The 16,832-nt window shown below is 30.2% G+C and overlaps 1 protein-coding gene and 1 pseudogene across 1 annotated transcript; one reads left to right on the top strand and one right to left on the bottom strand.

Moving 5' to 3' along the window:
* The first annotated feature begins 3,604 nt into the window (after nt 1–3,604).
* Nucleotides 3,605–3,710, top strand: LOC137827314 (small nucleolar RNA R71; annotated as a pseudogene).
* A 7,781-nt stretch (nt 3,711–11,491) lies between these two features.
* Nucleotides 11,492–14,190, bottom strand: LOC137825200 (uncharacterized). Its single transcript, XM_068630873.2, has 5 exons — nt 14,024–14,190; nt 13,489–13,582; nt 12,785–13,261; nt 12,234–12,565; nt 11,492–11,777 (listed from the first exon to the last, which is right to left on the bottom strand). Exons 1-5 carry the CDS (start codon nt 14,159–14,161, stop codon nt 11,619–11,621), a joined length of 1,200 nt encoding a protein of 399 aa, XP_068486974.2. The 5' UTR covers nt 14,162–14,190; the 3' UTR covers nt 11,492–11,618.
* Between the last annotated feature and the right edge of the window lie 2,642 nt (nt 14,191–16,832).

The raw sequence follows: 16,832 nt of genomic DNA, 5'->3' as shown, positions 1-16,832 counted from the left end.
CTCTAGTGTAGAATAGTTTTTACATTTTTGTCAAAAGTAGCATAGTTTAATTCTTTTGTATTTTTGTTGAAACATGCAAAGTGGTACCTAAAATGCTAACCTAAGTTTAATTAAAGTTTCCTACTCCTAATTAAACTTAGGTCCAGCCCACATTTAGCCTAAGTGGAGCGTTGATGACTTTTTACGGCAAGTGCACCGCGTTTGTCAGAAGTAATAATTGTCCCTAAGGACGGATATCGATCCCACAAGGAACAGTAAATTATCAAGTACAATATTCGCTCAATATAACAACATAACAATAAAAAGAGTTTAGAAGTGATTGTGTTGGCACTGATCAATAAGAAAACAAACAAAGAATTAGTTGCTTCAATTGGAAAAATAAGGATTAGGTTTCATCTCTCCCAATTGAGTTACAATTCACTTTATGGTGTTTTCCTCTCAATCTGACACACTACAATTGAGCCTCTAGCCCTCTATTTATCCTAGTTTTCTAGGGTTAGGTTGCTTCCTATGTCGCGCTAATGGGCTAAATGATAAAACATAAAAAAAAGGCCCAATCTTTCTTTGCATCTTTTTCCATTCTGGGACCTTCTATCTTTATCTTTTTAGCTCAAATCATTCATCTTAAATTCAAATCTCCAATCTTCCATAGGAATTTGCAATTAACACCAAATTTGAGAATAAAATACTTTTATTCAAATAAATATCATAAAAAATATAAAAAGGTATAAATTCATAAATTAGAGATTATTTTATATGTAAATTAGTAATAAATCCTCATAAGTGTCTATATTTTAATATGAAATATTACTAAAATTAGGCACTTATCACTCTCCCCAACTTAGAATCTTGCTTGTCCTCAAGCAAAGTAAATGAATATATTTGAATTTAAATATCAAACAGCTTAATTCACTAAACAACTGATCAAATTAGAAACTTATGATGCTTCCAAATTCAAATATAGAAAAATATAGACACAATCAACTTCCAAGATCAAATCAAAACAAACAAATGACAATTCATCAAGGAATATCTTCTCATATGCCTCACAAGTAAGGGTTTCTCTCTATTTTCACTGAATCATAACAAATCACGGTTGTTTTTCATTTCATCTTCAAATCACAAACATATTAGAAACATGAATCTTGAGGTCTTTTCCAGGGTTGTAATGAGGCTAGGCTTCCAAAAAGTATTGGTTTTTCATAGATAACAAAATGCACATCTTAAAGAAGAAGAACATACCTACAATTCAATTATAGAGAACATATATGTTATCTAATCACCACTTTCTTTCAATATCCTTTTTCCTCATTTTCATTTTGACTTTTCATGATTTTCATGATGATTTTTTTTCTTTTCTATTTTTTTTTCAATAATAGGAAAATATTATTCCTATTTTCAACTTTTTGAGCTTTCACAATCATAACCAACTATTCTCTTTTCTATATGTATTGCATCTATGTTCTCCTTCCTTAAACATGTTAAAGGGTAGGAAAATATATCATTAAAGGTTAAGGTGCAATAGTAACAAGAATTTCTTGGCCCAAAGGGGATATAAAAAAAATGGAATTCTAATATAAAGGTTGGCTTTTTGGCCCTGACTCCTAATTAACACAAACAAATGCCTCAGTCATCTTCATGCTCTTTTATGATGCAACAAAAATAAAAATTAAGCAACCACAACTGTCAATTCATCAGTAAAACTCTCAAAACTGTTTAAGGTTCACACACTCACTTGGTTTAAATGGTCTCATTCCTTCTTGTCTTGTCATTATCTGTCCTAATCAATCATCCTGTTAAATTTTCATGTATCATAATTTTAACTACATTTGAATAAGGATTCAATCATATTTTCTTTTCGAACCTCTGTCTAATTCATCTCACTATTTAATATTTAAACACAAATTCTTTTTTCCACAATTCAAAATTAATATTCTAGTTCTTTTTTATTTGAAAAAAAAATAAACTAGAAAACAAACAAATTGAAATTGAAATTTATTCAAGAAAGATAATTCAAGACTTAAAACTACCAAACTAACAAAACAGGAAATTTATTCAAAATAAGCAATAAAAACAAACTAAACAAATAAGCAAATAAACATAAAACAAAATAAACGAAAAATAAAATAAATAAAATAAGACAAAATTCAAATAACTAAAAAAGAAAAGAGAATTAGAAAGATAAAACCATATTTTTGCTCAATCCTCTCTTCTTAAGAAGTCATCCAGCATTTTGTTAAAAATTTTATCTACAGTCTTGCTTCATTTGCTGGATCTGCCCCCTGAATAATAGAACCTGTCCCTAGGTCAAAAATACATAACCTGCAAAATGATTAGGAGGCATATAGGATTTTTTTTATATTATTTACTTCTTTTTCTTTAAATAAAATCAGCAAAGGTAATAAAACAACATAAAACTAAAATGTGGACTGGGTTGCCTCCCAGTAAGCGCTCGTTTAACGTCATCTAACTTGACGCCTGTTTATTTCAAGATGGACAACTCTCTTTGTTGCATCATGTTGTATGCATTCTTCCTCGTTACTAGAACATCTTCAACCACACCATAAGGATCTTTGATGGATCTGTTTGCCAACTGCATCTTGGTGGGTTGAACCTCCAAATCACCTAAATACAGTGCAACCTTGTCCACAGATAAAACACATATAGACACAAAAAGATTAAAACCTCCTAAGTTCTTTGAATTTTGAAGCAAGTCCTTTTGAGTCATGACACTGCATCTAGCCTCCAACTCTCTATTTCTCTCTTCAATATAGCTCCTATTCTTCAAAAATCTCTCAAATGTTGAATCTTGCTTCAGATTTCCTGCAAAACAATTCCTAGGGAGCAATTTGTCAAAGAATTTTCTTTCCTTCTCTTTTTTTTTTTTTTTGAAGGAGGATGAGGATATGATAAATCTTTTTCAAGAACACTTCTCTCCTTATTTTTAATTTTTTCTTCCTCACTTCTTTTCGTTTCTCTCTCTAACTCCTTAGTCACATCTTCTTTTTCAGCTATTACATTATTGCAATGCTCTTTTGGGTTGGTTTGGTTGTCGACTGAAAACTGGCCACTTTGTATTTCTTCAAATTGTTTGGCCACTTTTCCCATTTGGATCTCTATATTCCTAATCGTTGACATGCTATTTTCTTCCATTATCACAATCTTTGTTAGGGCTTCTTCAACTTTACTCATTCTTTCAAGCATGGATGGATCCTCAACTTCAGGTGAATTGTTCAGATAAGAACAGTGACCATTAAGATGATCACCTCCACAAAAATCACACATGATTGATTGACTCTTGCTTTGAGATGAATGAACAACATATAACTGTTGGGGCAATTTAGCCATTTGTGCGGTTAGTTGCCCAATCTGCTGTGTCAGAATTTTATTTTGAGCCAATAGTGCATCTTCTAACGACCCTTCCTTCTGAGTATTTTGTCTATCTTGTTGGGCTTGATAATCAGTTGACACCAATGCAACAATAATCCTTGTCGCTTGTTCTACATCAAGAGCCATCATTGTGCCGTCAGTTGCAGCGTCTAGGAGCATCTTTGTGTCAGATCTAAAACCGGTGAGAAATATGCTCAGTTGAGCAATATCTTCAAACCCATGATTTGGGAATTTTCTGAGTATCATTTTAAATCGTTCTCATGTCTCACAGAGTGATTCATCTGCTCCTTGTCTGAACACAGAAATTTCAGACTTTGCTTTGATGTAGCGAGAAATTGGAAAAAATCTTTGCTGAAATTTTTAATAGTGAGACTTTGATTTGGAAGTGATCTGAGCCAATCCTTAACCTTTCCTGCCAATGACAAAGAAAACAAGCGCATATAAACATTTTCAAGATCACCTGATTGAAAGTCCATTGTTCCCACAATTCATAGAATGTAGACAAATGTGAACATGGATCCTCATGTTCCATTGCTTTGAATTGATGGGTAATGATGAGTGAGAAAAGTGGGTTTTATTTCAAGGCCTTGGTGGTAGCCGGTATTGCAATACTAGAAAAATGCCTTTGCCCTTGGTACATGACATAATCTCCAAGTGTCCTCTTAGAAGGTGGTGCATGTTCTTCTGTCATGTTGCTTTCTTCCTAAAACATATTAGTGGAGAAAAAAAAAACAGTATATTTTTTCTTTTTTTTTAGAAAAAAAAAATCAAAATAAATTTGAAGATAAAAATAAAAACAAATATGCAAAATAAAATAAAAATAAAACAAAAACAAAATAAAACACTAAAATGACGTTAAGAGAAAAATAACAAAAATATTCAAAAAATATATATATAAACAAAATAAAAACTAAAAATAAGATAAAAGAAAATGAATAAATAAAAAATATAAAACAAAAATAAACAAAAACTTAAAAATACAATATACTAACGTACTTAAAATAAAAAATAAAAAATATGAATAAAATAAAATAAAAAAGAAAATTATAATTGTTAACAACTAACTAAAATAATTTAAAATAACTACGTAAACACTAAATAAACTAAGTAAACTGAACGTAGAAAAAAAATATAATAAAATATAACAAAACAAAATCAAAATCAAAATCAAATCAAAATAAAATAAAAATAAAAACTAACTAAAATAAAATATAATAAATTAAAACCAAATCAAAGAAAAATCAAAATAAATCTGAAAATAAATAGAAACAAATAAAATGAAAATAGAATTAAAATAATAACAGCAAATCTGCAAATTAAAAATAAAATCAAAACAATATCTAATTAAAACAAAATAAAAGCAGTAACAAATATAAACACAAAATTAAAACAAATCAAAACAATTAAAATATTTACAATATTTAGGAAATTATACTCAACTACTCAACCTATTCTCCGGCAACGGCGCCAAAAACTTGATGACTTTTTACGGCAAGTGCTCCGCGTTTGTCAGAAGTAATAATTGTCTATAAGGACGGATATCGATCCCACAAGGAACAGTAAATTATCAAGTACAATATTCGCTAAATATAACAACATAACAATAACAATAAAAAGAGTTTAGAAGTGATTGTGTTGGCATTGATAAATAAGAAAAACAAACAAAGAATTAGTTGCTTCAATTGGAAAAATAGGGGTTAGGTTTCATCTCTCCCAATTGAGTTACAATGGTGGTTTCCTCTCAATCTGACACACTACAATTGAGTCTCTAGCCCTCTATTTATCCTAGTTTTCTAGGGTTAGGTTGTTTCATATGTCGCGCTAATGGGCTAAATGATAAAACATACAAAAAATGCTCAATCTTTCTTTGCATCTTTTTCAATTTTAGGACCTTCTATCTTTATCTTTTTACCTCAAATCATTCATCTTAAATCTAAATCTCCAATCTTCCTTAGAAATCTGCAATTAACACCAAATTTAGGAAAAAAATACTCATATTCAAATAAAGATCATAAAAAATATAAAAAGGTATAAATTCATAAATTAGGGATTATTTTATATGTAAATTAGAAATAAATCCTCATAAGTGCCTATATTTTAATATGAAATATTACTGAAATTAGGCACTTATCAAGCGTAAGTTCTAGAACTCCTAGCACATGGAAGAATTCTAGAACCTACCTCACATGTGCTAAATTTAGGAGCCACCTTCCCATGTGCCAACATTTGAATTTCCCTCCAATTTTCTTTTCATATTCAGCCCTCTCTTGCTATATATAGAGGAGCTTGGGTCATGTAAATTGAAGATTAATACATGAGTGAATTGCTGTCAAAATTGTGTCAATCTCACTCTTTGCCCAAAACCTCCTAGGTTAGGCTTTTAATCTTCCTAAACTGTCACCTTCCAAGTAGAGTTGGCCTCACCACTCTCAAATCCTACTTCTCATGCACCTTCAAGGTCACCACCACTCTTAGGAGGACCTTGTTCCATCTTCAATCCATGAAGCTTCCGCAATTCACCTACAAATCCGAAACTAGAAAGGCACAAATCCATCAATGGATGTTTAAGTAACAATGTAACCTGACCTTTTAAAAAAATAAACTACATTGAAAAAGTGTGATCTAAAATAATACAAACATGGTGTTTAATTGTAGGTATTTTAAATCATATTTAATTAAAGTTGTCTTTAATATAGAGAACGAATATAAAAATATTAAATCATATTTCTCACATTTTTCGTGAAGGCAATGCTTGTGTTGACAAGCTTGCTAACTTAGGTTTTATTCATAGGGAACAACTTCATTGGTATAATAGGTTTCCATCTAGTCTATTTTTATAATTCTTTATTAATAGGTATAGATTACCAAAGTATCACTTTTCTTAGGTTCTATTTTATGGGTTTTGGCCTAGTCCCCTATATTTGCTTGTATTTCCTTTTTTTCTGTTATTTTAAATAATACTTTTTCATGTGGTGACAGATGATTGTTGAAGTTTGAGGTGTCAAGTCTAACTAAGATGTCAAGTCTCATAGTGATCCCTAACATGATAGCTTTTTGTAAAAAAATGAAATAACATAAAATTTAAAAGTCTTCAAAGTTTTCTTCTCATTTCTCATAAGTATTTCTCTTCAAGCCTTACTTGTTTGCTCTCGAAGTGTGAATACCCCTTACAAAAGTCTTTTGTATTTTTAAGATGTTACCTAGAAGTTAGCTTAATTCTCACAAAGAACAAATCTAAAGTGTATTCCACTTCAAGAGTCAATAAGAAAAGTAATAAAAGCTCAATTTTGAAAAGTAAAACTCATGGAAAATTAGAAATGAGACAAACTCAAAGATGATAATAAAAATTATAGAGAAGCAAGAAATTAAAGGTTATGAAGTAAGTAGGCACTCAAAAAGAATTACCTAGAGATTGGAACTAGAATGGATTACAAAATTTAAAAAAAAAAATAAGAATTAGAACATTGTTCCACCGCTGGCCTTCAATTTGCTCAATGCACAAAATTTACATTGCACTGGTTAGCTTCAATTGCATTGCATCAATTTACTTCCAATCAACAATTCACTTCAAATAACACTCAAACAACCACCAATATATCCTCACGGTCAAAAAATTTTAACACACACTAGCAGCTTCGACAATATCTAGTGGCTTAAACTATTCAACGCAGCTGCTAAAGAAATCAACTTTATTGTTGCATTAACAAAATATCAGCATCAATGTCTTTCAATTAATTCGTGGTCAAAGTCAATTTCTAAACCAGATTTGTGACAAGCTTTTACCACTTCAGATTTTTTTTTCACTGAATCAATTTAACAAACATGTTATCTGCTTCAAATCAATTTCAAATAATCACAAGACAATTCAATCCGTCCACCGAATGCTTCAAATCACTGATTCAAAATAATGATAACTCAGCTACCACACATGTATCAATTGTACCAGGAAATTCATTCTCCGAACTAAAAAAACAGCTGATCATGTTCATATTAAAAAAATTCAGAAACGTTGAACGTCAACCGGAGTAGTTCACTAATGAGCGTGAGTGAACATCAACTGAAACTGATCATTATTCATTATCTTAATCGAACATGGAAATCGCAAAAGAAGAATTGCACCGTACAATCATACCGATAATGCTTCAATTAATTTGGGTTCAACTCTGAAACAGGTTCGCGTGCTCATTCTTCTAGCAAATTTCACCGTTTGTTTTTTTTTATTGAGAATCTCCAAAGCCGGGATTCGCAATCTGATAAATCTTCCAGAGGGTCGTGGATGAGCTAACGGATCTTATGCGCTATTTCAATGATCTTTAATTTGAAGAAACTAGCACCGATTCTAATAAATCTCACCAATTATGGAGTAATTTCAATTCATGTGATGAAAATTGCTTTGCGTTTAATAATTTTGTTTATGAATATCGACTCTACCACTGAAATCCAATTCAGTTCTTCAATTCATCAACGTGGAGACTTCATGAAATTGTAGCGGCTTCTCTCATGGAACTTCATTTTCAAACGCGACAAGAAATTATGCACAAGATGAACGTGAATGAAAGCGCAATCAAATTTTTGTGAAAATTTTGAACACAACAAATTACTGTTCACACCTCTGGAATTTCTTTTGCACCATGGAAATTTTGTCAACAAATTTTCGAAACTGATTTTTTCAAGAAAATGATAGTGGAAACCTAAGTCCAAAGAAATTTTAGTAATCTAATAGCAATTTAAGAATTTGAATATAAAAATTAAAAACACTCAATAACTATAATCTATCTGAAAAATTGAAAATTCAAAAGTTTAACTAATTGAGTTTATGACATAGGACAAAACATGACTCTAGGCAAAATATTCATGATCATGTAAAATCAAAATGAACAATCATAAAAAAAATTACTGAATAAATTTGAAGATTAAAAAAAAATCAAAAGAACACATGACTATTGGAGCACACACATGGAGGTTAAAGATTAACTAAATAATTTGAAACAAACATAAAGTCAAGAACACAATTTCAATTATTAAACAAGTTCAAGACATTCAATAAAACATATGAACAACGTGGAAATTAAAAAAAAAAATAGAAGAAGAATTACTTAGCTCTTACAACCATAATTCTGATTCCAAATGATGGAAAACGTTCTTCTTCTACTAGTCTTTTTTATGATTTCTTCTTTGGATGGATGATAAAGGAGAGTTGAGCACCAAAAGCATTCTTAAAACATAAGAGGACTTTTTGGTTGTTTGAGTGGAATAAAGGAATTTGTGAGAATGAGAGGTGAGGTCAAATCACTAGAAAAGAGACTAGGCTAAGTCTAGAAACAGACTAACCTAGGAAGAACTTAGAAACAAGTAGAATGACAAAAAAATAGGCATTGTTTCATTATGTACAAATTTCAAGTTAAAAATTATAAGAGAGGAGAACTCCAATTTATAGGAGGCTTAATTATCAAAAAGAGGGAGAATGTGAGGGAAGCTTCTAAACCTAGCTTGGAGCCCAAGTTTAACGAAAACTTGGAAGGAAAGCTTCTAACCCTAAATTGGAGTTCAAGCTTTGCACCGCATCCCGTGCATATCCTTCCTAGCTAAGGTTTCTATTGGGTCATTAGAGGCCCAACTGGAACCCAAGCTAGGTTTTAGAAAATCCTATTTTACTTGACCCAAATACATGGTCCAATTATTCTATGCTAGCTACTAGGTCCAATACATTGCTCAATAAAAATCCTAAACTACTTTATAAAATTATTTAAAATAAATTTTGGCCCAAAATGATGATGACTTGTCCCTACTGGAGTCAACTGAGTTTCAGTCTTCTTGTAGTTCTCTAACAAAGGCTCCAATATTCTTTCATGGTATGAAAGTCTCCTCTGAAATGTTATGTACAATCCTTCATCCTAGAGTTGTCCTTTTTATTTGGCCTTCAAAAGATAGACAACAACCCAATTAGGATCAAATGTACAAATAAGTTCTTGAACAAAGCTCTAGGTCTTCATTCTCCTTATTTTGTGGATATTATGGTTGGATGGATTTTCATTAATCTGCTCAATGGAACTTGACTGGTTGGTCAAGAATTTGACATAGTCTGTTGCAATAAACAAAATAGTATAAAAATACTTTATAAGCACTCTCATTCACCTCTTTGTATATTGCATGTTATTTGCATAAGTAACTTAAAAGGGTGAACTGTTAAAACAGAAGTTGTAAAAATTAAAAGTCTCCATTGCTCTAAATATTGAATCTATCATCTGAGTATGAAACATCAAATGATACTTGTGAAAGTCAAAGAAATTTTTAAACCCAATTCAACTCTCCCTTTTTGTGTTTTGTCTTGATTTTTCACAGGATCTATATCTTAAACAGTAAGATTGAGAGTTTTTAGACGTTTAAGGAGTGACACACCATGATGAGTAATCGAACTGAGGCCAAACTTAAAGTGCTCAGGATAGAAAATCGATTGAAGTTTGTTTTAGGGGAGTTAAATGAGTTCGTAGGATAAAAGGTATAAATAAGCAAAAAAACAATTGCAAGTATACTATAGCAATGGAATAGTCGAGAGAATGAAAAAAATCATTTTGGAGATAATGAGATGTGTGTTGTTGGGAGTTGGATTGCCTTATAATTCCTTTTGGTGAAATGTTGCAAACACTATTGTTTACTTGATAAACAAGAATGCATCTAAAGTGTAAGACTCCTAAGAAAGTATGGAGTGGAAGAACATAAATTATGTGAATTTTAAGGTGTTTAGAGCCTTGGCATTTACATATGTCAACAAGAATAAACTAGAAGCATATGCTCATAAATGCTCACCTTATTAGCTATGCTTTGACAATAGCTGAAGAGATACAAGATTTAGAGCCTAGGATACTTGCAGAAGGTGGTTGAGATGTTTAGGATGCATGAATCTAAACTTGTTGGAACACTTTAAGACATCACACAAAGCTCTATGTTACCCAAGCTCATAGTACAGAGGAAGCTATGAGGGAGATGAAGACTACTTTATATGCTAATGGAGTAGGGAGCATCGTGTATGAGATGACCTGTAGCAAATTGAATCTGGTGCATGTTAGTGTGGTTAGAAAATTCATGGAAGATATAGGACATGCTCATTAGGAGACTTTGAAATGGGTGATGATATATCTAAATGAAGCAATATTGTCTAGTCTAGTGTATAGAAAGTCTACCCATAGCAAAGTTGTTATAGAGGGGTTTATAAATGTTGACTATAAAGGTAATTTTAATACCAACAAGGCTATTTCTAGGTATGTGTACATTGTTTGGAACTATACTTAGTTGGAAGGCCATCTTGCAATCTTTTGTTGCATCAGTTATTACCTAGGTAAAATATATCACACTCACAAAGGGGGTGAAGGAGGCACTATGGTTGAAGGAATGATGGGAGAGTTGGGTACAATGTAGGATTGTGTGACTATTCAGTGTGATATAGTCCAAATATTTTTCATCTACCTAATCATCAAATATACCACCATAAGAGAACCAAACACATAAAAGTTAGAATGTACTTTGTGAGAGATGTTGTTGAGTTCATAAATGTTAAAATTGAGAAGATAGCCTTAGAAGAAAATCTCACATATGTGTTTACAAAATACTTACTAAAATTGAGGTTAAAATAGTGTTTGGAGTGGATTAATTTTTTTCTTAAGAAGAAAGGAAGATGAGTGTAAATGGTTTGCTTTTCTTAATAAAAAAAAAATACTTATATGGAGTTAAATTTACATCACTAAAAGGCATAGTAAAATTAAGGTGATAATATATATCAAACTATTTTAATGGTTTAAATAAATAATTACATTAAACAACTTTAAACATTTTAAATTTCAAAACAATTCAATATTTTTTTTCACAAACACAATGAGTATAATATCATTGGTTAGATGTTTTCAAAAATCAAATTCAATATTTTACCACACAAAGCATAAAATATAATTCATCTAACTGCTAACTGAAGATAGTACGTGACATCAATTAAACTTTTAATAAAAGTCAAACTTGTTATTTGCAATTCCCATTTTCTTTATATTAGGATATAGCAATTTGGCCACAATAAAATCATACAGCCATTTGTATAAAATTTCACCAAAATTCAAGTAAAATGTTTAAAAAAGTAAAAGCATCTAAATAACCAAAAGTTATAAACCCTAACTAGTTTCATGGATCCAGATTCCTAATATTAGAGCTATCTATTGCTTCCAAGAGGATCAAAATGCAAATTAATTCTTTGCCCCAAATTCTTTTGCAATGATTGGCCTTACATCATCTACATCAACTAGCTTTTCCAAGAATGAGAGCAAAGCAAGCAAAGAACAGTCACTAGGGTCATCGTACCAGCTTTTGATAGGAATCCCATTGTTAACTTGAAATCTAAATACCTGTCATCAAAACACATTCTAGGTTTCAGTATCATAAACCTTTGAAATGAAAAATTCCTAGCACAACATATTTTCACACTTTTCTCAATAAACATTGTTATTTGTGAAATTTCTGAAGTATATATTTTCCAAAAGAGGAAGATGATGAATCTAGTGAAGTTTTATGATATTGAAAAGGACATAACAAAGTAACAATATAAATGAGGGTGTTGGAATCAAAATCAAAAATGGAAATGGTCACAATACATTTATTTTTTATTAATATGTGAAGTAAATGAATATAAGAGCACACTCTAGTTAGTACAAAAATAATAAAATTTCAATCTATCTAAATTCTAAATAATAAGATTGCATGTTAAATATGATATTAAAACAAATGTTGTTGCTAAGAAAACAAATACAGTAAATGGAAGAAAAAAAATGTGGCAATAGAAAAATAAAGAAAGAAAAAAATACCTCTGGAGTGTTGTCAATTATGAACACCTTTGCTAGGTCAATCCCAAGAACTGTGAGATCCTTAACACAACGATGATCTTTCCAGGTGCATGATTCTCGGTACATGCGTCGTGCAAAGAGCTTATTATTAGGATCAAGAACATCTAGCACTTTTGCAGCATATGTGCTTTGACTAGCTGTGAAAATGATGACTTCAAACATATCGGATACTTTTGTCAGAAATTCTTGGAGAAAGGGTCTCTTTCGCACATACACAGTGAGCAATCTATTTGTGATCATTTGAAATGTGAAGTCAGCATCGCAGTTCTCTAAGGAAGAATGTACCAAGGTTTCTGCAGAGAAGTATATAGTTTACAAACAAATTACAAATCATAAAATTGTCTGAAGATAAGTTTTAGTCTTCTAAGAAAATTGTTCTTCTTTCATCCTTCAAATTTGAAAACTATAATACATTCACTTTTGGTCTTCCTAGTGCATTTTGTAATGGTTTATAACCTCATCAAATACTAATTACAATTACTTTAGGACAATATGAGATTTTAGAAAGTTACCATCCAAATCAAGAACAAGGGTATTCTTCTTTTTGCTTATTTCCTGGTTTACTAATGCAGGCAATATGTGAACTTCATCATCCGATGGCACTGAACAATTCCCAGTAAATGTCTCTTGATGAATATGATCCACTCTATCTGAATCAAGTTCTTGAGTGAATGGAATGGCCTGCTCACACAAGAGATTATTAAACCACAAAGGATCACAATATTGAAACCCATAATTGTAATATGAAACTCCTAACGTATCCTCCAAAGTAGGAAACACCATATTTCCATCAACATTTATCCCAGGAAATTCAAGATCATGAAGGTTAACATAGTTTTGACTGTTGTCAAATACAGTTGGTTCATCACTGGGATACCCAATCTCACATGTTTCATATATATAGGAGTCTAACATGGCAGACATTTGTAAAGGGGTGAAGGAACTGTTATCCACCTGATCAGGTTCCCAAGTTATTTGTTCCCTCTTAACTGCAATGATAGACAAAAATTAAAATTACTGACATAAATAAAGTTATAGTATGCAGGTATCAAAAAGGATGTACTGGAATTAATAGGTCACTGTTCCAAACTTACACAACTAGTCTTGAATTCTAAAATAACAAATATTAATCTAAAAAATTATTTGTTTTGCCCTAATTATGGTGATAATTTACATGTTGTTATCTTTATCATCTCAAAATATTCAAATTGGGTACCTATTTCAAATTGCTGACTAAGGGGATAGTTACTCCCATCAATATAAGGCAACAATGTTTCTAGACCCGAGGATACAGAAGGTAGTACAGAGTCCTGCCATAAACAAACAATAAGTGTAAATAATGTCAACCAAAACCAAATATATATATATATATATAGGATATAAAAAAAGTCATAAGTGAATCAATAAAAGAGTAACTAATACTATAATCACCAATATACACATATAAAATAATATATTAGATTTCACACACAAATAAAAGCTACAAATGAAGGGGATAAAATAAGAAAATAATTAATCTAGCCATCGCAACTCCTACTTCCAAACTAATATTACAAGATAATAAATTTTTACAGTTTACACATTAAGAATTAAATCAGAGATATATCTTAATGTTTTGATTGAAAGTAGTAATCAGAAGCAACATTCAAACCAAACACACATGCAATACACCAAATTTATTAGCAGTATAGTGTGGAAAGCTAGATGTATAAGTAAATAAATAAAAGAAGAACATCAAAACTCATTTTTACTGTTACTGCTATTGAATCTGTAGATCCACTGAATGAAAGAGAGTTCTGCCCCATTGAATCTATACATCCATTGAAAGAAATATAGGACTCCCCTATTGAATTTGTGCATCTATTGAAATAAAAAGAGGTATCCTCCATCACATTATCCTCGAGAGATTCTTCACTTTTGCAACAATCTGCATCAAACATGTCCAATTAAATACTAAGTTGTACAATATGTTCAAATAATGGGGATAAAACTAAATTTATGCTATAATATTTGCATTTAACACTTTTCAATCTTTCCAATATCTAAAGTTATCGAGGATTACCATTTTGATATGTTTCTTTTGTCTTAGTTACTCTAATCATGGACCATGGTGCTTTATATATTTTTTTTGAACTTTGAGAGACGTGAGGGTAATTTCCCTTTTTCTTTTTGGAGTTTGTAGTTGTCTTTGTCTTCATTTTAACAATCTGAGCTTCTCAAGCATAGCCTATAAGGTCAATTCAAGCAATTGAAGAGAGAAAAAAATAATCATAATGTAGTTCATGCAAAACATATATGCATAAAATGAAATTCGAAATTGGTCATAGACAAACATACTAATCTGCACTGCGTTCACGCTTCACAAATGTTGTTCACACACCACACCAAGTTCCTTGTTAGCAGAAGCTAAGGACCTGCAACAAAAGCAATACTTCAATTTCTATCTATGAGGATCTTTATCCCAAATTCCTCTCTCATGTCACACTCCATACCCTTCAATTCTATAAGGGGTACCCTTCAATTTTACTAGGGGTGGTGCCCTCTGGTAGATTTTTTTAAATTAGGAAAAACATACAAATAAGTTTTTTTAGTCAAAACCTTTTTCACTGGGCATCTCTTTAGCAAAACTAGCTGATAACGCATAACTGGTAGTGAAATTGCTAATAACAGATAAATATAAAATAATATTGAAATACATATTTATATTTTTTTTAATAAATTCTATTTATTTATATTATTTAGTATAACCGCAAATAACTTAAAATATACTCTGCACTTATTAACGTGCTAATTTCAATAATCAAGTGAAGTATGTGGGGGCTTTAGAAGGAATAATGTAAAACATAACTTAACCGTTGTCATAACATATTAACAAATTGATAAAGAATATTATTGTGCATTAATTGAAAACTCAGAAATTAAAAGAACCTTCAATAAAACATTAAATGAAATTAATTAGGAAAATTAATAAATAATAAGAAATGCAAATAGTGGTATAAGAAAACCAGACAGCTCACCCACTGTAAAACAAAACATCTCTTCTAAAATATGAACAATAATTAATAAACACTGGACAATCATTAAATAGATATTTCTTTAAAATCATTAAATAAAAATCAAGATACAAAATAATTAATGATTATATTGACTAAATTAAATCTTATTTAAGATAGTACAAAGATTATTAGTATCTAAATTAATTTTTATTATTGATAAAAAAAATTAAATTAGTATTTAATTAACTATCAAAATTTTAGTTATCAATTATTTATATTCTAATTAGATTTTTTTTATCAAGAAAGAATAAATAAAATAAAATAAGGTACCCTTATAAAAAAAATATATATATATAATTTAATTATTTAAAAATAACAGAACCTAATAAAAAAACTAATATATAATTTAATTAATATAATAACTTTTTTTTTCATTAAAATTAGTTTTTATTTAATTATTATTTTTCAAAAAAAGAAAAGTCACCTTACACAGCACAGGATTAATTTGGGAAAAAAATTCTATATCTTCCGCAAGAAGTGACACATGGAAAAAGATATGACAAAATTCAACAGTATAATATCTAATGAAAGAGAAACAATTGAAATAGTTTTCTATTCATCCGTAGAACTTTAAAAAAAAAAAAAAAAACTTGAACAAAAAAAATCTTAATTTTCATTTCACTTAATTTTTCCTTATGGATAACTTTACAAACAACTCTCAAGAAGAAGAAAAACTAATTAAAAAAAATCCACAAAGATTGAAATCTTAAGTTTCACAATCACCTTGGATATTAAAAACAGGTCTCAATGTGAAAAGCCAACTAAACAACCCAGAAATGTTGAAACCTTAATTTTCACTCTTTTTATAATCTTAGACATTACAAGCAGGTATCAAGAAGAACAACCAATAAAAAATAATCCAAATAGAAAAATCTTAATTTTCTCCCTAGCAATTCATAGACCAAACTTAATTAATGCAACAACATAGATACCTCATTAAGGAAAAACAACCCAGAAAGAAAAACTTAAGAGTCAAGACTTGTTTTCTTTTCACTGTATCTGCCACAAGTACAGAAAAGATAGAAAAAAAACTTACAACAATTCCAGATTTAAAGAAATTGAAGCGGTTTCTATTCATCCCATGATAGAACTTTAAAAACACTTTAACAAAAAAAAGAGGGATAAAAAAAATCTTAACTTTCACTCATTCACTCTTTGTGTAACCTTTGATATTACAAACTGTTAATAAGAAAAACCAATTCAAAAAAATAGAGACAACCAAAAAAGACAACAAAAAATCAAACTCTAAACAGTTAATAAACCAAACTCAAATGAAGCAAAATTAAAGGAAAACAACTCAGAAAGAAAATAAAACTTAAGAGACAAAAATTTATAAGAAAATTCCCATTTAGAATTGAAATTGAAACAAAATAGCTGGAACCTTATTCAGGAAAATAATAATTGAAACAACTTCACATATAGGTAAAGAAAAGAAAAAGAAACGCACCTGCTATCTTTTCTTCTCTCTCCTTTCCCACTCTTTCTCTCTTTAACATTGAGTTGA

Source organism: Phaseolus vulgaris, chromosome 8 (assembly GCF_051622355.1).
Source record: "Phaseolus vulgaris cultivar YP4 chromosome 8, ASM5162235v1, whole genome shotgun sequence".
Classification (NCBI taxonomy): Eukaryota; Viridiplantae; Streptophyta; class Magnoliopsida; order Fabales; family Fabaceae; genus Phaseolus; species Phaseolus vulgaris.
The sequence above is the reverse complement of the archived record's forward strand: the minus strand, read 5'-3'. Positions and strand labels throughout refer to the sequence as shown.

Bases quoted from the DNA above. Each gene is read 5' to 3' on its own strand.
- LOC137825200 (XM_068630873.2), bottom strand. From the start codon at position 14,161: ATGGAGGATACCTCTTTTTATTTCAATAGATGCACAAATTCAATAGGG. The intron at 12,566-12,784 runs GTAACTTTCTAA...ACTTCTCTGCAG, and splicing joins CCTTGTTCTTGATTTGGATG to AAACCTTGGTACATTCTTCC. The intron at 11,778-12,233 runs GTATTTTTTTCT...TTTTGATGACAG, and splicing joins TAATTGACAACACTCCAGAG to GTATTTAGATTTCAAGTTAA.